The sequence below is a fragment of the Thamnophis elegans genome, chromosome 1 (assembly GCF_009769535.1).
Source record: "Thamnophis elegans isolate rThaEle1 chromosome 1, rThaEle1.pri, whole genome shotgun sequence".
Taxonomy (NCBI): domain Eukaryota; kingdom Metazoa; phylum Chordata; class Lepidosauria; order Squamata; family Colubridae; genus Thamnophis; species Thamnophis elegans.
Genome location: NC_045541.1, coordinates 14,507,762 through 14,531,998, shown reverse-complemented (window position 1 = coordinate 14,531,998; position 24,237 = coordinate 14,507,762). Strand labels below are relative to the sequence as shown.

At 36.4% G+C, this 24,237-nt stretch overlaps 1 protein-coding gene across 3 annotated transcripts in view; it reads left to right on the top strand.

Annotated features, from left to right (window-relative positions):
• The window catches only part of GLS (glutaminase), a 75,141-nt gene that overhangs the window by 31,458 nt on the left and 19,446 nt on the right, over positions 1–24,237 (top strand). Inside the window, exons 8-15 of one of the 3 annotated variants that reach the window (XM_032217372.1) lie at positions 393–425; positions 903–961; positions 2,111–2,177; positions 3,614–3,664; positions 4,557–4,733; positions 5,088–5,219; positions 5,945–6,037; positions 10,922–12,133. In XM_032217372.1, coding sequence (XP_032073263.1) covers positions 393–425; positions 903–961; positions 2,111–2,177; positions 3,614–3,664; positions 4,557–4,733; positions 5,088–5,219; positions 5,945–6,037; positions 10,922–11,053 — 744 coding nt within the window. In that variant the 3' untranslated portion in view covers positions 11,054–12,133. Of the gene's footprint in view, positions 1–392; positions 426–902; positions 962–2,110; positions 2,178–3,613; positions 3,665–4,556; positions 4,734–5,087; positions 5,220–5,944; positions 6,038–7,792; positions 12,134–24,237 lie in introns of those variants that run through there. The other 2 variants (XM_032217364.1, XM_032217358.1) reach the window with 2 other exon arrangements.

Here is a 24,237-nt window from a genome sequence, read left to right as displayed (position 1 = left end):
TTTATTAGTTCTACCTAGCATTTAAAATTGTTCTACCTAGCATTTAAAAGCTACCTCCACAAAGCAGTATTAACAGTATTAATTACAATAGCTTGTAATTCAGCAAAAAAATAATAATCATGGAAAATTAATGGATTTACTGATTACATTTCAAATAAAATTAGGTTCAGCTCTACTGTTGTACATTGGTAATGTTTTTAACAAGCAATGTTAAAGTATTGTAATGCTTTGTATAACAATTCAGTAATCTAACTCTAGGCATATAGACTAACAAATAAAACACTAGGCTAATAATACATAATAGCATTTAAGTAACAATGAAAATAAATAAATCTATAATTAAAGTTCCCTTGTATTAATAAACTTTGTAAATATGTCTTCTTTCCTTTCAGCAAGGAGTAAATAATGCTGAGAAGTTTGACTATGTAAGCAAACCTTTTAATAGTTACAATTTATTTTCTGTAATTTTACAAAATATTTATAAACTATAGTGTAGCATCACTGGAGGCAAGCCTCACTCATTTTTACAGGTGTTTTTTTTTTTCTCTTCTGTGAAATTTAGAAGCATTTGCTTTTCAGTTTTAAACTAACCGCAGAATGTCATTGAATTTCAACTAGACTAATGTCTCAACTCAGAAAATGTATGTAGTATTTTAACTGAAGTTAAGATAAATAAATATTAATTTTTAATTTAAACTAACTATAAGTTTATTTTAGACATTGCAGTAAATAGTAATTTATATTAAAGCAGAAAATCTCTTCCTTCTTTCTTGTGGAATACATTTGTTCTTATAAAATGACAGCATTGCTTAATATCTAAATCTAACTTGGTTATTTGCACTGAATACTTACTATAAAGTGCTGTTTGATACATTTTGAAAAAATAATCATGCTTTCTTTAGGTGATGCAGTTCATGAATAAAATGGCTGGAAATGAATATGTCGGTTTCAGTAATGCCACGTAAGTATGTTTCCTATATTAATTTTGATACTATGAGCAATAGTTAATATTAATGTTGTACATAACATTTTATTTTATTAGTCAGATCTTTGCTTCAGCTAGGACTTTGGGTATAGGAAAAATATTTTCCTTTATGCTGGATTTCTTTTTTTCTCTCAGAAAAGTTTTATTTTTTTATTCTCTTACATACCATTTTAAATATACATTCACATAATTCTTCTTCTTTACATTTATCATTCTCATACATTTATTATTTCATTTAATAGGTTATAATATACATATACAGTTTGGGTTTCTTTGTTTACCATCCCTTCCTGTTGCAACACCACTTTATTTTCCCTTTCTTTTCTCTCTCTCTCCCTTCTCTACTTTCCTCCTTACTCCTCTGCTTTCCCTTCAACTAGGACTTTGGGTATAGGAGAAATATTTTCCTTTATGCTGGATTTCTGTAGAAGTACTTCACCTTATGGCACTGTCTGTTCCAAAAACCAAGGGAAAGGGGAAGAAAAAAAATCTTCTTCCTTTCCTCCACTAAGAGTTGAGGATATAGGAGAAAGAGAGGTTATTTCTCTTCTACAAGTTTGGTGAAGACATCAATTTTGCCTCACCATTGTTGCCCCCTATAAACAACCGCAGCTCTCTGTAGAGAGAAAGTAAGTTCTTTCTTCCTCTCAAAACCTTTTTCCAGAAGCAGCACAAGGCATGCTTTTCTGTAACAGTTCAGCTTATAACACAGCAGTATGAATTTGCTGTGTAATTTCTGTCTATTGGAGTGATGATGGATAACTTTCTGACTTATATTGCATTCCTATGTTTCTCTTAATATCTAAATGATTTATATTGTATTCTCAAGTAGTTATAACAGATATATTATCAATATTTTAGTTCCATTACTGAGTTGTAACTATTTACAAAAATTATGTAGTTTAATACTGAATAGTGAATGCAATGTCTTGCATTGAGGCTTATAATATGCTACAGCAGTAATTTGTTCTTTTTAAGGTAATTTCCACACAAATAGTTTGTGCCTTCCCAAACTACACACACTGCTAGAGTTAACAACAATTAAAAATATATATATCCTACCAACTGCATTGTTAGTAAGTATTTAGTGTTTTGATGTCCATTTCTGTTCCTTTTCTCCCTTAGATTCCAGTCTGAAAGAGAGAGTGGAGACAGAAACTTTGCAATAGGCTATTATCTGAAAGAGAAAAAGGTATGCTTTTCAGTTATATTTACTCCCCTCCCTTAAATGTATGTAATGTCAATTGAACAAACTACAAATAACATTTTATTTCTTCATAATTACAGTTAAGGTAAATACAATATTGATATAATAAAAATGCAGCGATAGTGTAATCCTTCCATTTTGGTCTCTGTGATTTACACAAATTGATTGATGGGACCTGTACAAAGCCTCATTTAAAGTGTATATCACTTCTTGCATATCACGTTACTTAGCATGGCTTGCACTGAAGCCTTCAGTTTGTTTTCAAACAATGTCTTTCCCAGTCTTTCTGCATAGAGTTGTTTTTGCACCTGGTTGCAGGTTCTCTATGTTCAGCATTATGATATTTAGCAACATCTTTATAAATGCTGGTGCTGCGGGAGTAAGCTTTCCTTTTCAGATGGCATAAATTGTGCCTTTCTGCTTCAGCAAATATCTCTTGTTTTGGATATTCCTTCAAGAGAGATCTTGTAGCCAAAGTTTAGCCTGAGTCACTATTCTATCTCAGAAGTATCAGCATTCTCTGGCAAATCTACCCAACTTTCCTGGTTTTGGTGACTATGAGGAAAAGGGCAGGAATCATAACCTGAGTCAAATGCAAATCTAAGTAAACAACTACCACATTTTTTGGGGTATAAGACGCACCAGAGTATAAGACGCACCAAGGTTTTGAAGAGGCAATCTAAAAAAAAAAGTTTTTGCACTCTGCAAACCCCCCAAAACGGCCCTTTTTTTGTGAAAATGGGCCTGTTTTTTTTTCAAAAAACGGGCATGAATACCCTTTAGGAGGCTTGTAGAGTGCTCTGGGGGGGCAAAAAGGAGCAAAAACATCCATTTTTTCATGAAAACTGGCCTGTTTTTTTGTAAAAGAAAAAAAGGGAGAGCATGGATAGCCTTTAGGAAGCTTATAGAGTGCTTCTGGGGGCTGGGGGGGATTAAAATTGAGCAAAAAAAACCAGGCTGTTTTTCACTCATTTCTGCCCTCCCCAGCTCCCAGGAGCTCTCTGAAACCTTCCTAGAGGCTATGCACGGCCATTTTGGTGAAGGGGACGGGATTTTGGAAGGCAAAAAATGCTGTATTCAGTGTATAAGACGCACCCAGATTTTCAGTCTCTTTTGAGGGAAAAGGTGTGTCTTATACTCTGAAAAATACAGTAAATAGATTACCTCTTTAAAAAAATCACAATTACAAGCAAGCAACTTGTCATATATCTACAAAGAAAAATCTGTGGGTGATTCTTTTTAATATGCATGCATGAAACAAAAGATGGATATTCCCATTAGGTTCACAGAGATAATTACTGAAATCCTTGTAACATTACTCATTATATTCACAGTAGTTATCTTCTTTATCAGTTTTAGTATACATATGATAACCTTTATTGCTGTATCATGATGTACTAAAATATTCTATTATTTTGAAGTGTTTTCCAGAGGGAACGGATATGGTTGGCATATTGGACTTCTATTTCCAGGTAGCTAATTAATCTCTAGAATATTTGTTATCCTTGGAGAAGAATATATAGGTTAAAATTTTATTTATATAAATATTTTCACAGCAGAGGATCCAATCTTTTGTTTGGGCCAAGTATGTTAACTAAATGATTTTCCAATTGAATATGTTTTAATAAATCAGAATTTCTCATTCTCTGATCTTAATGCAAATTAAGAGTTGATTGCAATCCCTGACCTAAGAATTATATATTTTTGTAGTGAGAATGTAATATGTTTTGCAGCCAGTTTTGTAGTACTATTCAGAGAAGAAATTGTTAATCATATCCTTAGTACTTTTACACTGGTTAGGTTAACTAAAACATACTTTCTTATCATTAATGTTGTTTCTGATTAAAATATGATATTTCCCCCCCTACTCATTAAGTTAAACATGGTAGCTTTGAATTTTACACACTAGTAAATAATATAAATTGTCCTGGTTCTGTCACATTATTGTTTGTACTATTCATCTCTGCAGAAACAGGAATACATAGGTTTTTTTAATGTTTCTTTTAAAAATATCAGTCTTTTATCAATACAAGCTTCACTGATTAGCTTGTACTGATTAGAAGACAAGTTTTTTTTAAAAAAAAATTTACGAAGCTGTTTTATGAGTTAATCTTGTACCATGATAATCACTATTATGAAAAAACGTTGCTAACATCAGATGCCCACTTCAAGCTCACTGAAATAGGCCTTAATTCCCTAATCTGGAAACAGTCTATCTTCACATGCTGTATTGTTCATAGGGTAATAGGCTCTTTATGGGTTCAGGCTCCCTTTTGTAAGGTAGTCCTTTCATCCATTTAATTACATAGCCTTCTATTTGCATAGGTTGATCAATGTTTCCTTGTTCTCTTCATTTTTCCTAAGCTGTGCTCCATAGAAGTGACTTGTGAATCTGCTAGTGTCATGGCAGCCACCCTTGCCAATGGCGGCTTTTGCCCCATCACTGGTGAGAGAGTCCTAAGTCCTGAAGCAGTTCGGAACACTCTAAGTTTGATGCATTCATGTGGCATGTATGACTTCTCGGGACAGTTTGCCTTCCATGTAAGTGTTTGTTTAGAGAGATCTGTTATAAAAAATGTTTAGTTGTTCTTTTTTAAAAAAGAAAGAAATAACTTCTTATTAAAACCAGTGCTAACAGCAATTAGCAAATTCACCATGGGCTGTAAAAGGCATTTCCTGTCATATAGGCTAGTTAGAACTCAAATGACAGAAATGAATCCAGAAAAACAAAAGTATTTTGAGATATCACCTAAATAATCCCTGGGATGTAAATGTACGCTAATTAATACATTTTGAAAATCTATTGTTACCTTGACAGATAATATGAATATTCAGTGAATGCCAACTAAGTATTAATAAGTATATACTAACGGTTTTAATTGTGTGTTCATTTAGGTGGGTCTTCCTGCAAAATCTGGAGTTGCTGGTGGCATTCTTTTGGTTGTTCCTAACGTTATGGGCATGATGTGCTGGTCACCTCCGCTAGACAAGATGGGCAACAGCGTTAAGGGGATTCACTTTTGTCATGTGAGCAAGCCTCCTTACTCAAATTGTTACTAGTCTGTAGCTACAAGTATAATGATCATTAACATTTACACCTATCTCAGTGAAGGTAGGGAGGTTTGCGTTTTTCTTGAGCAGAAATGCTTATGTGTTCATTGTTAGAATCAAAGCAGATAAAGATGGAAGATTTTTAAAGCAAAAGGATGGATAATTACACATCCCAACAAGCTACACACTAAGCAAAGATAAAAAGTAGGTGCATTTTGAAAGTGGAAGAAATGTTGACAAAATGCATGCATTTCTTTTCAATCCTGATTGCCATTTTCTTTTTCTTTTTGGTCCCCCTAAATTTATAAGATACTTAGTAGTCATCTTGACAAAGGACTTTACTTAGAGTTATGTGTAATCAGTAATATCAGAGTGTAGCTGAATGAAACAGTCAGTTGTAAATTATGATAGCAATAGCAGAACAATAGCATTTAGACTTATATACCGCTTCCCAGTGCTTTACAGTCCTCTCTAAGCAGTTTACAGAGTCAGAATATTGCCCCAACAATCTGGGTCCTCATTTTACTGAGCTTGGAAGGCTGAGTCAATCTTGAGCCAGTGAGAATTGAATTGCCAAATTGCAGGCAGCCGGCAGTCAGCAGAAGTAGCCTGCAGTACTGCATTCTAACCACTGCACCACCACGGCTCTTGATAGTGGACATGAATATAAATATAACATAGTGATGTTTTTATTATTGCAGGAACTGGTTTCTTTGTGCAACTTTCATAATTATGATAACCTGAGGCATTTTGCAAAGAAGCTTGATCCTCGGAGGGAAGGTGGTGATCAACGAGTAAGTTGAAAGTATTTTATAAAAGTAATGTGTAACATGTACATTATGCATAGCAACGTCCAAACAGGATTGGTCAATGACATGTATTATATCAATACTCTGAGTTGTGTGTGTTCAGATACAATTCAGACCATATTTGGCATATCTAGAACTAACTACTAAATACTAAGCGCTAAACTATATTACATTATTCACTGGCTTTTACTGGTTTGTTTACTTACTGGTAGTCCTCAACTTACAAACCATGATTGAGCCAGAATTATGGTTGTAAGTCATGCCAGTCATTAAGGAACCTATCGTGTGACTGCACCCAATTTTACAACCTTTTTCGTTGTTGTTAAGTAAATGCCGTGGCCATTAAGCAGATGCTGCAGCTGTTAAGTGAATCCATTGTACCCAATGTGCTTTTTTCCCCTTGGAAACTGGAAGTAAATGTTAGTTTCTGGCAAAAATCAGAAATTGTGGTCATGTGACTGCAGGACCCTGGCCAATGGCCATGAATGTGGGCCAGTTGCCAAACAGCCAAAATGCAATTCTGTTGCAACTTTGAAACCTTGTTATAAGTAGAATCTGGGGAGATCTGCCATAACTTCAGATGTAAGATGAAGACTACCTGTCTAGTAATAATTTAACATTTGACTGAAACTTTAGCTTAGTGAAATAATTGGCATTATATAACATACCTGAACGTAATATATTTAAAGTATCCTCAAACAAATCTGAGAACAGTCCATGTATCCTTACTAGATGGATTTAAAATCATTCTGGATTAAATGCGATGACGCAAAGCTAGCATATTCAGCGGTACATTTTCACTTCATAAAAATTTTGGGACAAAATTTTTATTACAGATTTTGATCTTAGACGAAAAATAAAAATGTATATTTAATACAGATTACTTTTATTTTGGTAACACGTTTGATCCACATATTAGTGAGAAAATATCTCCAGTACTGGTCTTGACTCTCAGAGTAGCAGTGGGTAATCTCTTGCTTGTTGCTGAAAGGCTTCTTGGTCAACATTTTTTTAAAAAGTGTACTGCCTGAGATACAGAGCTTTGTATTAACTTTCAAACATGTCAGTCAGCTTACTGGTCTGACCATGGCTCTGATCCTCATTGGGAAGAAATCTGTATTTTTGAATGGCATTAATACCATTCGAAATACCAGCAGTAGTCATTATTTAGACTTTGGATTTCCATTTGCACTATAGAATGTGTAAGTTCACAGACAAATTTTATGTTTTGCTTTGGATCGAGTTTGGGATGGAAAAAAGATTGAAACTTAGAATTTTGGCCTTGTACCATTAACATGTTTCAGTCTTTTACTCATTTCTCTAACATTTTTGATAAAGCTTTGGCATAAATAATTATTGCCATAGTAGTTTGAAAACTATATTTGTCTAAGATAGAGGGAAGGCTGAATTGTCCAACTTGAATTAAATTGGGAAAAGCTGGATTGTAGGAGTGCTATTAGCAACTCAGGAATTCTACTAACATGAAAGTTGCTATATGGCTAATTAATACAATCAGCATCCTGTTATGAATGAATTGGGTTAAAGAAGTATTTCTTCCCTTTCACCAAATTAAATAAATTATTTACTGTAGTTTGAAATTAAAAAATGTGTGGCATAATAATGTCAGGTTGAGAGAGATCTCTGAGAGCCAGCAACTGCTAATTGATAAATAAAAATAATGCTAGAATGTTTTATTTCATTGATAATTTAATGCAAACTATATGTTGCTTAAACAATTAGCATTCCTTTGGACCACTGGACTATGAGAGTCTTCAGCACGAACTTGCATTAAAAGAGACTGTGTGGAAAAAAGTGTCACCCGAATCAAATGAGGACATCTCCACAACTGTAGTGTATAGAATGGAAGGCCTGGGAGAACAAAACTAGTGCACTGGGCTCTAGTTTCAGAGAGTTTGATTTCATTTTTAAACACACTCCAGTTTGTCTAGATTACACTCTGGTTTGTCGAGATATTAGATTTATTATTTTGACTTCGGTCAGTTGTAAATATGCTTGAGTTACCCCAAACTGGTATACCAATAATTTTATACTAATTGCTTTAATATATTTTTTTTTACAATTTGAAACAAAACTGAATGTCTGCTATTTAAACCTGTGTCATACTTAAGGAATGAATTGTAAAATGGGAATTTAAAGGGGTGCTGTAAAAGTGAGAAATCTTGCAATGCAATCAAAATGCAAATAGCATAATTGTTAACCAAGAACATGACAACCAAAGATATAGGAATATTTAAGTCCTGGATCATAAGTAGATATTTCTTTTTATTGTTAATAATTCTAAAAATTACCTTTCATCTTTTTCATGAACAGTGTAAAAACTTGATCCCATTTATTCCAATTAAATTCAGTTAATTTCAGTGTAACCGACTGTAAATGAAGTTAAGTGTTCATGTGCTGCTTTGCAACACTAGCAAAAATAATTTTTATATAAAGCATATTTGTAAACTTATTAAGCTTGTGTAAAAATATCAGCATTTTGTTATAAGGTAAGAAAGTCATGTTGGATTAGACAAAAATTCTAATTCTAGGATTCTGTTTTTTCAATGGCCACTTAGCATTCTTTTGCTATTTTTCACTAGCAGTTGATATTGTAAGTCATTCTACTTCTGATATAAAAGGTAGTGTATAGCAATTAGGACTAGCATCCAGCTGATAGCCTCATTCTTCATGAATGTTTCTCATTCATTTTTAAAAACATAAGTTTATGACCATCCCTATATCTTAAGAAATAAATCCCATAATACAACTGCTCTGCTCTGTGAGGAATCAATTCCTTGTGTGATTGGTGATCTTGGTTTCTGATATTATAAAAAGGAAGAAATAAATTTTTATTTCATTGATTTTTATACTCTCTTTATTTTTACTTTTCTAAGCTAAAAACTTATATTAATATAATATTTTATACATATTAAACTATTTCTACTAAATCTAGTAGTGTGTTAGAAAAACGTACTTTTATTGAGCCTTCAGCTTCTGAAAATAATGATTGTTTGATTTGTTTTTGCATCAAAAATCAGCTACAAAGGCTAGTTTACCCTACTCAGTCATGTGTAATTTCAGTAGCCTGCAACCCTAGAAAATTAGCACCCAACTATAGATGAGGTACAGATATGCTCAGGATCCACTGCCAAAAACCTCCATTTATTTATTACGTTTATATGCTATCCATCTCTTCATGGGGCAGAATTTTAATACAGTTGCTTCTGTGTTGGAAGCGTATTGTGCTGTTGTAGGATATGTTTCCTCTGTCAACCAAGCAAAATATAAATTACTGGGTCAAACTTTAATTTCAGCACAATTTGAGAGAAGAATCATAAATGCGGTAGGCTAGAAAAGAGATTTTCTTCCCCCACTTCCTAGCATTTTTCCACAAATGCAGGGATTGATTCCCCCCCCCTTTTTTTTCTTTTGCATCAACTGAATATTGATGCATTTGGTCATGACAGAGTTGACCAACTGGCTTGTCACTTGATCCTAATGTGGACTGAGAGAGAATGAATGGCTCAAATTCATACAGCCTTATGTTTTCATGCCTAAACCAGGATTAGCACTCATAGTCTTCTGTTTTCCACCCTGGTGCCTTAACCACTAGATCATACTGGATATCATTTGTTTAGAAAACAAGTAACACTCAATATAGATAATGCTGTGTTATACGGACCAACAGTCTTGATATGAGTAAATATTCTATATACTCATATAATAAGTGTTATCTATTCTCATGTCAGGTTCTTTCTATATTTACTGACAAGGTTTTTAGTCAACAATATTTTCTTCTGCAAATGAAAACTTGTGCTCAAGCTCAGTATTAATTACTGGCTTTAAAAAAAAATCAGCATGGTTATGGTATTTTCCTTATTTAGACTACTAAATATCTCAGAAAATTTTTAGGAAGGAAAATAATATTAGCGTGTTCTAAGCCAGGAGTGGGGAATCTGTGAACCCTTTAGGTGTTGCTGAATTATAACTTCAACATCCCTTACAATGGATAATGCTGCCTTTGTTGGGGGAATTGTAAACCAGTAACTTGGATGCAGCAAAGTTTCTCTATTCATAGCATGATAGATTTGGAAGGGGAGAAAGATCCCGTAGTCCAGGTCTTGCAGTGTACAATTCCAAGATCCTTGAGAGAGGGCTGTCTGACTAAGAGCTCAGAACCTTCATAAGCAGATCATTCCATTATTGTACAAATTCTATTTTCAGGAATTTTCCCCTTACATTTAAATAACAGTTGGAAGTGCAACTTCTACCTAGCCCTGATTTTTGTGGCAGTGGACCATCTTCCCTAAAGCAATCTAGAGCAGGGGTCTCCAACGTTGGCAATTTTAGGACTTGTGGACTTCAACTCCCAAAAGCAAAGCTGGCTGAAGAATTCTGGGAGTTGAAGTCCACAAGTCTTAAAATTGCTAAGGTTGGAGACCCCTGATCTAGAGTACTCTTTCTTGAGGCTGCCCTAATAGGAATGTCCTCCATTCCTTGCATTGTTACTTTTGTTGTTCTCCTCTTAATATATTTGAACCTCTCAGTATCCTGGAAATATGATGTCCAGATTTGTACACAGTAGTCAGATTGGGTTCGTACCATTGCAGAGTAGAGGAGAATAAGGATGCCATGTGCTTTGAGTACAATGCTTCTTCTAAAGTACCCAGACCTACCTTGGCCGTTGTAACAACTGTCTCACACTGTTTTCTCATGTTCATCCTGTTTTCAGTTACAATGCCTAAGCCCTTTTTGATAGTGCTCTTCCAAGCCATGAATCTCCCATTGTGTATATGTGCTCTGCATTTTTATTCCCCGAATATAATAACTTACATTTTTCACTATTGAAGGGTATTTTGTTCATTTCAGCCCAGTCCTCCAGCCTGTCCAGATTTTGCAAACTCCTTCTCTCATCCTGGGTGGTGGCCTATTTATGACATCTGGAAATTTGATCTACATGAGGAAAGTTTGGTCAATACCAGCACTAGAATGTGCTCTTGAAGCACTGAGGAATATAGGAAACAAAACTGCAGTGCTAAGTTACATTTAAAGAAGTTATGATTTATCAATCTCTACAACTCGTGCTCTTAGAAAAGTATCCATATTATAATGACTGCAATGTTCAGATTATCATGTCATTGGATTGGAAGTGATCCAGATAGATTGATAAAGATGAAACTGATCTGATTGGTTGGTTTTGAGTGGTGTCTTCAGTGTAATTTTTAGAAAACTGCTTTTAAACAGAATGAAGCTTATACTGACATATTGCTGCCCCCATAAGACTTTTAATGTGTTGCTTTTGTATTTTGGATGTGGTGAAATAATTTATGAATCCTTGTTTTAAAAGGCATGGTAATTGGGGGTGGGTGGGCATTGTTAGTATCAAACTATCAAAATGTTATTTATGGTCCAAGGCCAAAATCAGAAAGTGAGAAAACAGACAATAATTAATAAAATGTGGACATTATATTGGACTAAGATGGGCAAATGATTTTGGCCATTTGATGTTACTAAAATTCTGTCCTCATAGTGCTTATGTAGTGACTTGGCTAAAAGTGGGAATGGTGATAAGAAATAAGTACTGTTTTTCTTGAAATGAGAAAACCTGTCTGAGTTTAAAATTAAAGTACTCCATTTTAAGCTTGAAAGACTTCCTAAGCTAGTAAAAAGTCTGTTTCAAATTTGATATGGGGTGTTTTGAATTCAGAGGAGTTCAGATTTGAAACAATCTACATCTTTCAACTTAAAATCTTCTGAATTATATCCACCAGAGAAATTACTACATTCCAGGAGAAATCAACATTAAGGGCAAGACCTCAAAAATTGACAGAATATTATTGTGTTTATTCTGTTATTAGTACAGCTTAATGCATTTGTGTTCATAGCAGTATCAGTTCTTCGTATTCAAACATTTGTCTTGTATTCTCCATTCTACCCTATGACATACTTAATATTTCATTAAAAATACAATGTATTTAAACTTGTTTGATCATCTTTCTATTATTTTTTTTCTTCTGAGTTTAAATATTTGTTACGTGTTCCCATTTTTCATTTAAATTGTATGTTATTTATGTACTTTGAGCCAATACGCTTTGTATTATAATAAATTTTTATTTTAAGCAGAATATTTTGCATTTTTGTTCTTTTACATATGCAATCTAAGACATAATTTGATACCGAGAATGAAAAGCATTCTTGTAGATTTTGAATAAAAAACATAAAGGGACACTTACTGTTTGCTTACATTATGTTTGGGTGTTTTATATAAATTGAACAGATTTTTGTTTTTCTTTTGGCAGTGCCTGCTGCCTTTCTTATCTTGTCACCTTTCATCAGCTTGGAGGGTGACTTGAAAACACATTTATTTGGGCCTATAGCACAGCATGCTCTTGCTAGGTACACAACTCCCCATCCCCACTAACTGCTGCTGTTCCCTGGACATGAGCAGAATATTTAAAGCATATCCAGGCAGAGAAAAAAAATACCCTTGCAGAGGATTAGAGAAGCATATTTACACACACACACACACACACACACACACACACACACACACTCATACTATCACATGCTCAAGTAAAAGTGCCTTGCATACAGGTACCGATTGAACACTTTATATCTGAACCTATACATTGATCTTGATTCATACATTTATACATGCTTTAGGCCATCTTTGTAAGATATGATTATTTGAAGGCATTTGCATGAGTAGATAAGAGCTAATCTCTCATGGATAAGTTCCTTTTGTTTTTAACCAAGTGGTTTCCAACTGCTGATTTTCTCTTTTTGGCAGTGAGTTTCCCTTTGTAAATCTTTTTTTTTTTTAAAGATTTTGTCTGCCTGTATATTTTTGTGTATAGATACAGTTTGATTCTTTTGAATCATAATCTTAGAACAAAATAAAGAGAGTTGTCAATCCTTTGAAACTACTCTAATAGATCGGTGTAATTGCAGTTAAATTTGAATATGACATATTTTCTGCATGAAATATTCTGCTTTTTGTGGCTTCTTCATAGCTCTGTCTTTTAATAGTGGTTTACTTTCACTTTGGAAAATATAAGGTCTAGAAAAAGAACGTGGGTGGTGGTGGATGAAAAGAAGTCAATGGAAACACCTTGTAGCAACTACAGCTTATCTTTTTCATGTCTTGATTCATACATGTCATTGATATTACAGTCCTCTACCCCCTTATCCAGGAAAGTCTATGCAGTTTTATAACTAAGAAGGCAATATCAATTATGACACAGAGTATTTTGTGATATTACTCTCTTTATTTCAATAAATACTTGAATTCACTCTATATTAGTTTAATAATTTGTTATTTTGGTTTCTTGAATTAGTTGTTTGTTACAATGAGAAGATATTTATGAAATGTTATAAACACAGAGAAAGATCCAGTATAGTGTAGTGGTTAAGGCATCAGACTAGAAATTGGGAGATAGTAAATTATATTCCTATGTTAGGCACAAAGCCAATTGGGAGATTTCGGGCCAGTCATTTTTTCAGCCCTAGGAGACGATGGCAAATCACTTCTGAAAAAATGCTTTACAAAGAAGACAACAGCAACTTATCCAGACAGCCTCTAAAAATTGTGCCTAACATAGGACTAGACATAAATGTACAGAAAAGGGGAATCAAAAATCTAGAACTCTTTCCCACAAAAAAATTTAGTTGTGATAAAACAAATGAATATTTCTTAAACTTTTGTACTGAGATCATTGTTGATTTACTTATTTACTTATTACTTATTTATGCTGTGTCAAGTGCAACAAGATTCATTGGGTACTGATAGTATGCCAAGAGATTGGGGTAAAGAAGCAGGATATAATCGGTATAATCATTGATTTGCAATGCAGAATTCCATAAATAGAAATGCACATTGCTTCCATATGCTGGATTTCCATCGTTATTCAAATAGCAAGAATAGCTGCTGCTTGGAAAATGTTGGGTGTATGGCAGAGATTTTGTCAGGTGTTTTCTTTCCTTCCTTTGGTTTTCCTTTGTTGCTACTTTATTTAAGAGACAACTCATGTGTCACAATATTTAATTTTTAACAATAGTCTTATTGAAGACAAAAGTAGGAAAAATTATCCCAAATCAACTTTAAATCATATGACATCCAAGGATATTGGCTTAATTACTGGATTCAGGTTTAACATTAAACTAGGCAATGGTTGCAGCATATATTTTTTATGTTGACATTTACCTCTGGAGATGACATCTGTAAAAGTCCAAAGAGTTTTCAGCTATTTTATATAAAAATATTAAGCATACTCTTCTAAGTAGTCAGCAAATTGCAAATTCAAAGTGGTATGTAAAGCACTGCTTAGCACATTTAATCAAAATCATAGCTACTTGTTTGACTTAGGCAAAGAACAAAAAAATTGCATATTCTTAGTACCACAATCATTGCATTGAGTTCCCGACAAAAAAGGGATGTGAATAATCCTAAATAATTATAGCATCATCAGAATAGATTTCTTTCAATACAAAGTACCAAATCATTTTTGAATAAAAAATAATGGAATTATATTTGAAAATAACATATATCTTTATGTGTTTGTTCACTTGAACAATTCTACCATATTTTAAGAAAACTTTTAACTAAAGGAAGTCCATTAGTTTCCCCCCCCCCTTGGGGAATTACGGATTCCTGCAATGCAGAATAAATTGTTAAATCTAATAGTTCATATTCAGTTAGACATTTCACCTATTTCATTAGAGATATGTGGATGGTCATGTCTGAATATTGCTTGCCCAATATATCTCTTATGTGTTTAAGGTACATGCTGCTACATTAAATTGATTCTTGCTTTTATTACCAAAAGCTATATTTCTATTCTTGCTTAAATTGCCAAAAACAATATATATCGCTACATATCTTTCTTTATTAAAAATTTTAAGGAAAGATAAAAATTAACAAGAAGTGATGTTTAGAATAAAGGAAGAGAAAAAGATAAAGACAAAAATGCAGAAAAAGAAATAAAATATAAAAATGATTTTATTATTTTCTTTTACAAAAGTTATAAATGTATATTAACATCTTACTTACATTTTCTATATTTTTTTTCTAATTATGAAAACCATATTTCATTTTTTTGTTTCACACAAAAAGTCAGGAGTTTTTAGTCAACATTAAACTTAGACAATATTTTGTCTCTAATTAAAGTTGTCAATTTTGGCCACCTCAGCAAGTTTCATCATTTTCACCATCCATTCCTCCATTGTGGGTAAAATTGACTCTTTCCACCTTTGTGAATATAATAATCTTGCTGCAGTTGTCATATATAAAAAAAGACTCCCATGTTTTTCTCCAGATATTAATCAATTGGTCCTAAAAGAAAAATTCAATTCAATTGCATATTAATCTTTACAATACCCAGCCTATGGGAAACCATAGCTGGTCACAAGCCCGGATAAATGGGGAGTGTTGGTTCCCGTGGCGACGGAACCGTGAAACCTTCGGTTCTGCCACAAAACCGCGGAGGACAAAATTGCGCTCGACGAAAGCGCGCATTTGACGTCATCACAGCGCGACGAAAACATCGCGCTGTGATCGAAAAATGTAAAAATAAAGCGAAAACCTTACCCTAACCCCCCCAAACCTAACCCTAAACCTAACCCTTAACCTAACCCTAAATCTAACCCTAAACGTAACCCTTAACCTAACGCTAAACCTAACGCTAACCCTTAACCTAACGCTAAACGTAACCCTAACGCTCTAACCCTAACCCTAACCCTTACCTTTATGTGAATCGGCTTGCTTTAATTTTAATTTTAATTTAATTTTTTTCGTCGCGCTGTGATGATGTCAAATGCGCGCTTTCGTCGAGCGCGATTTTGTCCTCCGCGGTTTTGACGGGTCACGGAAACCAGCTGAGAATCCAATGGCAGGACAACACACGGATAAACAACTCTGTAATCCGTGACGTTCTGCCTTTGGCCTTCACAATGCAACGGTCACTGCCTTGTGGACGTTGACATTTATGAAGATTAAGTCCAAGTAAGTCCAATCTTTACAATCTTCTGTATTTAATACATATATTGTCTAAAAGTTTCTAGTTTTTTTGCACTGAATGATAAAACATCTCTTCTTATATTTTCATTTCCAGCATAAATTCATAGTACCTTTATACATTCTATACATTTTCTCCAGTATCATTTATCAACGATACATCATTTTATAAAAATTATCTTTAAGCCACATATTCTCCCATTGTTCTATTTGCAACCTAAATGTTTAGCCCATAGTTGTCCAACCATTTGACTTGCCTGGGCCGGATTGAATGAATTGTCTTGGGTTGTAAATAAAATATACAATCTAGTTAATGTGTATAAATAACAAACTTCCTTTATTTTTTAAATATTTTTTTTTAATTTTCTTGTGGTGCTGCATTACTAGCTGCCACATGCAACACATTACCATATGCAGGCCACGGGTTGGGCATATCTGGTTTAGCCCATTTTATCATACCTTCTTTCATTTGTCCTTTTTCTGTTTCAAAGTTTAATAGAAGTTTGTACGTTTTGTCAGTAATGTGTTCGTTGTTTGTATACATTTCTCTTCCAAATTCAGTCTTATAATGTTCAAAACCAAAAGTTCTTTTATCGACTTTAAATCTTTCTAATTACTGTACATAAGAAAACAATTGACATGTATATTCTTCTATCTCTAGCTGTTCTTTTGATTTGATTTTACATTTATCCTTGTCAAAATTCTATTATAGCCAACAGTCAATATCTTCTGGCCAATGAAATTGTATTCCTTCATGTGGCCTCAAAAATTGAATTAACCTTTTATATTCACGTCAGTGGTTTCACATTGATTAATGCCATCACTTGCCATATGTTCACTTGCATTTATATTCACCAAACAACTCATTTCTGTACTCTTTAGAATTAGGTGGAACTTTAAGCACAGAGGCAAACACAATACACAAATTCAGCTGCTGAGGAAACGAACCAACATTAATTGAAAGTACAAAATCATTTAAATAATGTCAGGGAAACCCAAAGGTTTCAAAAGTAACTGGACTTTTTTTTTTCTTTGAAACATTTAGCTTCTCATCCAAGAAGCTTCTTCCATTGGGGAAATTTATTGTGGATTGGAGATACAATTATGAGAGTTCTTAGAAAGTGCTTTAAACTGCAAATAGGTAAGAGATCTGTAGTCTGTTAGGAAATTCATTCTCTCCTCACAAATCATCACACATGTATAAAACGTTAGCAATAGCAATAGCAGTTAGACTTATATACCGCTTCATAGGGCTTTCAGCCCTCTCTAAGCGGTTTACAGAGTCAGCTTATCGCCCCCACAGTCTGGGTCCTCATTTCATCCACCTCAGAAGGATGGAAGGCTGAGTCAACCTTGAGCCGGTGAGATTAGAACCGCTGAACTGCAGATAACACTCAGCTGAAGTGGCCTGCAGTACTGCACCCTAACCACTGCGCCACAAACACTCCTGAAGTCCTGAGACGATCTATGATATTGGTATGAGATAGCAGGTATAAAAATATTTGCAAGCTAAATTGAGGCAATAGACCAAACTTGCTCATCACAACAACAACTGACGTAGTCGGGTCTGTAAGTTAGAAATGAACTAGGTTAGGTTTGATCTATCTCCTGCTGAATCCTAAATTACATATACAGACGTGTACATAATCTTTTCAGGTTCCCAGCTAGAGAATAATTATTTCAGGAAACAGCAGTTGATTTATAACATAGCTGGCCATTATAATCTGGACCAAACTTGTTTTCCAAACAGAGTAAAACTGAATGTTTGCAGTGTCACCAGGTATTTCTCATGCACTATCTTTGACCTTAGTTTCCTTACATAATTTCTTAAATTCCAGGTTTTGATTTAAGAAGTTTGGTAGATTTTATTTGGGGGGGGGTTCTTTCTATCGTGCTTGACTAAGCCGTGCCCGATTAAACCGCGTCGCTGATGTCATCAACAGGGCGACAACAGCCAGCGTGGAGAAAGAAGGGCGCTTTAAATAGCGCTTTGAAAGCAAGCCGATTCAACTTAAGGTAAGGGTTAGGTTTAGGGTTAGGTTAAGGGTTAGGATTAGGTTTAGGGTTAGGTTAAGGGTTAGGTTTAGGGTTAGGTTAAGGGTTAGGTTTAGGGTTAGGTTTAGGGTTAGGTTTAGGGGGTTAGGTTTAGGTTTAGGGGTTAATTTTAGGTTTAGGGTTTACAGCGTGCTTCTGTCTCCGCGCTGTTGTCGCCCTTTTGATGACGTCAGCGACGCGGTTTAGTCGAGCGCGGTTTAGTCGAGCGCGGTTTTGTGGTGGAACCTCTTTCTATATGGAGGTATTTTAAATCACAACTATTCTTCCAGATTTGCATAAAATTTAATGCTAAAACTGTATGTAAAGTAATAGTTTTGTCTTTGTCAGTATGTTTAATAATCAACAACTTTCTTACTTCACCTGCCTTGAATATGAAAGAAACTGGTTGTCCTGTTTGGTACCACAAAATAATTATGCATTTTCCCTTCGGCTAAAGGGACACTTGTTTTTGTGCTTCAGACCTATATAAAAACATAGTGTATATTACTCATTTACATATGTTATTTTGAGGATATTTTGTCATATTTACATGGAGTAATTCTCCAGGGGATTATTTAGGAATACAAAAATTGGGACTGATCAGCACTGGAGACACCCTGCTGACCTATTCAAGAGATAAGCTTTTCCTGAAGATGTTCACAGAGGAAATACAAATGCCTGCAGAAGAAAAAGCTTTAAACAAGCATACATGCATTAGGACCGTTTGCAGCACAGTAACAGTCATTTGAATGACGTTATTTGAACTATGGCCTAAGCCATAGTTAATTGTGTGTATTCATACATAAACGCTCACTGAACATTTGTTAAATTGATTGAAACACTGACAACTGGGATAGCTACAATATACAGTAAAATGAAAAAAACCAAAAAGTAAAATCAAACATATTAAAACTAATGGAAATGAATTAATTTGTTTTTTTAAAACTCTGTTCCTTGCCTTTTTAAAAGACAAGTTAAAACCTTCAAACAGATAAGTATGGTCCAAAAAGCAAGATGGTGGCCACCATTGTGCAGTTGAAGCTCCACCCACTTTTTAAACTGTAGCTATTCTCTTGACATTTTTAGTACACTGTGGACACCCACACTCTCAACTTGATAAAGCATACATTACAAAAAATTCATAGCTAAAAGGAGTCTCACCCCTAAGTTGGGAGATGAACTAATAAAGGGAAACCTCCTCAGATAATCTCAAACAGCAGGCAGTGGGACCAGCGGGTGGAAGGGGGGGATGAGGGAACGGGGACTAATTGGTAGACAATGTTTGTAAGACAAATACATATAATCTTACTATTTATTCATATATATGTGAAATGCAGAAAAGATTTTGGTAGCTACGAGAGAGAAAACATATTTCTTTGCCTCATATCTAATAATATCACACTAGTGAAATTAAGGGGGCGATGATAAATGTAAATTATTTCTAGATTTTATTGCTATTCATTTCCAGACTTAGAGGCCACCTAAGGTCTTGAAGACTCTGGATGGGTTGCAAATAAAAAGGATCAGAGATACTATAAAAAATAATCTGTCTGACAAGAAAAATAGTCCACTGGGTCCGTTCAAGAGATATAGTAAACCAGGGGTGGGTTTCAAAAATTATTCGAACCTACTCTGTGGGCATGGCCTCCTTTGTGGGAGTGGCCTGCCAGCCATGTGACCTGGTGGAAGTGGCCAAGACGATGTTATTACTAGATATTACTAATTACTAGATATTATTAATATTACTAGATCATTATTAATGCGTAGATACCTGCGGGACATTACACACCCACACACAAACTATGACAGTGCCAGGAAAACACCAAAAAATAAGCATCAACCCCCTCCCCCCCCCCCAAAAAAAAGACTGCCAGTGAAACCAGTTTTTTTCCCCTAAGCCTAAGGATAGGAAAGACAAAGTCACTGGAATAAAAACCATCAAGGCAATGTGGAAAATTATAAAGGACAGGTGCTCACAGAACCATCAATCACCTCAGAATTACCTAAACAACGAGGGTGAAACACACTAAATCTGGTAAAGCTGCCTTGCAAGAAACCTGACCTGCCCATAGAAAAGCAGCCACTTTGAGAGACATAAACCTGGTCTGAACACTTAAAAGCAACATATTGCATCACAAATAAAACATTTGCAAAAAGGAATAACATTTCTTGTAATAAACATTCTATAAACAATAAATAAATAAAATTTCCCTAAAATAATTAAAAACCACCACCTTCCGAGAACACCAAAGGACCCCACAGTCCTCTCCCTCCTTATCTTTTTCTTTTTTGTCCTAACTTTCTCCTCCTTCCCCCTCAACCCCACTTCCTTCTAGCACTGATGATGTTACCTAGTTTGGTAATGAAATGCCTGTAAGAAAACCACCAAGCTCAGAAAGCAGCAAGGATCCCACTATCCCCCACCTCCTCTTTCTCCCTCTCTTTCTCCTGTTTGTCCTTTAACTTTCTTCCCCCCCAACCCCACTCCCTTCTAGCACTGATGATGTTACCACTAGGAGTGCTTCCCGCTACAGGCACAATCTATCTGCAGCCGTAAACGACTGCAAGGAGCAGCTTCAGGCACCTGCTCGCAGCTGACAGTTGCGTTTGGAAGCGGAGGTGGCGGCAGCGGAAGCGGGCACAGCACGGGATGTCCCAGAGCCCAGGCACTTTTGGAACCTTTGCAGGGCTAGGAACGACTGGAAAACAAGCCACTTCCGAGTGCCACATCTTCGTTCCGCAAGCGGCAGACGTGCTTGTTGCGAGGCCATCCCATGCTCCAGCCTGGGCAGGGAAGACAGGAGCCCTTCATACCCGTCATGCCTCCAGACGTGCCACCTCGGTCGCGCCAGGGCAATCTTCCACCCACCCACCAGCCTGCCCACTGAGTGGTGGCTGGGTGGGCGCCGGTGAGCCCCGCTGCCCCGGCCATGTGGTGCCCACTGCTCACCTTGAAGGCAACATCGTGGAACTCGCCACTGCTGCTGGGTGAGGACTGGCTGGGCAGCACCCCCCGTTAACCACCCTCTCCTGGGCCATGCCCACGCTCCTACCTGGCCCGCCTGCTGAGTAGAAGGAGGCGGCGGGGATGCGTTGCTAGGCGGCCGGCAGGGCGAAGGTGGGTGCAGCGCTTTTCTTATGGACATGTTGGCTGGCGCTGCTTCAGGGCGCCCCAGTCGCCGGCTCCTCTGAGTGCAGCCCATTCCCCCTCCCAAGAAGACCGTTTTCTTTTTAAAAATGCCTCTGCAGACGATCTTGAAAACCTGCGAAGCTGCTTTGGGAGGGGGAAAAGAGGCAGCATTCCCCCCACCCCATCCCTGGTTGCCTGCAGCAACTTGCACAATAAAGGCAATTAAGAACTTCTCTTGCTCGTGAGATTTTCTTTACTGTGCTTTTCTTTCTTTGCTTTAAGGCTGCAGGCTCCGAGGCTGCAGGGACCCAGGGAGGGGGTCAGGGGGAAATGCTGCCCATCTGTCCCCTTCCAAAGCAACCTTGCAGGTTTTCAAGATCACCCGGAGAGGCGTTTTTTAAAAAGAAAATCCTGAAAAGCCACAAGATCTGGAGAGACAGGCAGCCGGTCTTTTTGGGGGGAGGGGGGAATCCCCAGAACCAGGAGCGCAACCTGCATGGCTTGTTCAAAGAGCAAAAGAAAGGGACAGGAGAGGAGTTTGGCTGTTTGAAAAGCCCTGCTTGGAACTCCTCTCCTGTTCCTTCTTTTGCTGTTTCTACATGCCGAGTGGGTCGTGCTGCTTTGTCGGCAAGGGTGCTTTGCAGCAACCGGCCAGGAGCGCTACCGGCGTTCCGGGTAGTTAATTACTTCCGGGTTCACTGACCATCCGGTCCGCGTGAACCGGGGCGATCCGGGAGGAACCCACCCCTGTAGTAAACAATGAAAAAAAGCCCACACCCTCATAACCTACCCTAACACGAGGCCTGGAAGAACAACCAGGTTTTAAAACATTTTCTAAACATGACAAGGATGGGGATTATCAAACATAAACTTACTATGTATTTCTGGACAGATCTGCAAAAAGTAATGGTTGTAAAAAAAAAATCACAGAGATGCTTGGAACTCTCATCTGTTGGGAGGGTGATTTTACCTAAATTGACTTCAAGAACATAAGCATTGATAAAACTATAGACCAAAAAAATGACATGCTTTGAGAAAGAGATATTTCAGTTTATCTCTTCGAGACCATCTGTCAAATGTGAAACAGATAACTTTAAGTGAATAATGGGATTAAGGAAAGGAAGTTACCCAGAGCTATTTCAGGAATCTGAAAAGGAAAGCTCATTCTTATTCTCACGCACTTGTTCTAATGGTCCTTCGTAGTCGATTAATTACTTAACTGTGTGAGGACCAGTCGAAAAATTAGTTTTTCAGTGCCATTATACATTTTAACAAGGCAGTTGTTAAGTGAGGATTACCTGTATTTAGCTTGGGTAATGGACTAAAGATTTTCTTGTAAAAAATTGCATCCAAGATCCCTGTCCTAGAGAAGTACCACATTTGTCACATTCTTTGTAAGCTAACAGCTTGACTAAAAGACATACATACTTTTGGATAAAGAACAATAATTTCCAAGGAGGGAGGAGGTGTTATGGGAAGAAGCATTGAAATAGCCTGGGTCCAACTTTATAGGTTTTAAAATCTGCAGTTTATTTCATCACAAGCAGCTTGATAGGCAACACAGCACTTTTAAGATTATTTGTAATGGGATATCTGAGTTCTCTTCAAGAGATCATTTTATAGCAACCGGGTTTTAAGAAAAGGAATACATCATATCTATCTGGAACTGTGGCTTCTGAATCTAATTCCAATTTCATCCCTTCCATTATTGACTCCAGATAAGTAGATATTCAGGGAGGCACATGACACAGAAATAGACATATTGACGACACCCTGACTAATCTCATGATTTTCTTGTAGAGACTTAAGTACCATTTGAGACAAAATGAAGCTCTGAGGGACAACATCTTAATGCCTGTTTAAAACAAACTCCACCCTGAAAGATAGAAATGGGACCACTCAAAGCAGTAGCTCCTCTTATCTTGAAACCTTTCTCAACAGGAAAGCTGTTGAGAAAATCAGAGTTACCAACTCAGACAGACAATCCATCAGGTCAGTCATAGATACTTCAGTCCTGAAACCCACAAAGTCAGTTTGAAATGGATCAAGATAATCTGCCTTTTCTAGCCCTGCCCACAGCTCACAAGACTAACCCTCTTCTTACTTTACCTAGCCATGGATTTTTAGATGTTTAGAACATTGGTTTATCATTTCCTGGCTCTGAAATATCCAATGTAACTGCTATGGAAGAGAACTAACAATTGCCTCAAATATGCCGTCTCTTGATTTCTCTTAGGGAGGGGTTTACGATAGTATTACCCAATACAACTGTCATAAATCCCTGGTAAGAACCTACAAGTCAAATTAGAGCCCTACAGGACGAGTAATCAAAAGTATGGCTCTGTCCTTACCTCGCCAAATTTGAATCCAGTGCAACTATACAATAGTTGTGAGGTTAGCCCTTGAATTAACTATTCATTGGTGGCATCCAAACTGACTCGCCAGTCTCAGTTAGATAACAAATCTGTACCAGAGGTGGGTTCCTACCAGTTCACACCTATTCGGTAGAATTGGTTCGTCAAATCTACTGAACCAGTTAAGAGTTTCCACCAGTGGACCCAGAAAGCAGGCCACACCTACAGAAGAGGTTCCAAAAATTTTTGAAACCCACCACTGGCAAGGATCTTGTAACTTGACAGCTTTAAGACTTGCATGCTTCAATGCCAGAGTTTCTGAATAGCTACTTGGACCAACCTAAGTACTAATTCATAATTTCATATCTGGTCACATGGGCGGCAAGCCACTCCCATCCAGTCACATGGGTGGCAAGCCACTCCCACAAAGGAGGTCACACCCACAGAGTAGGTTCCAACAATTTTTGAAACCCACCACTGATCTGTACCAACTCACAGACATAAGGCTCTGGAAGAAAAATACAGAGAAAAATGCTTTGTGCTGCACATTGTAATGTGAGATTCCCCAAAGTGCTAAATTTTGGGAATACAAGGGTTAATGGGACTATCTGAGGGGTCAATTATTGTCATTGTTATTGATGGCACTATTAGTTAA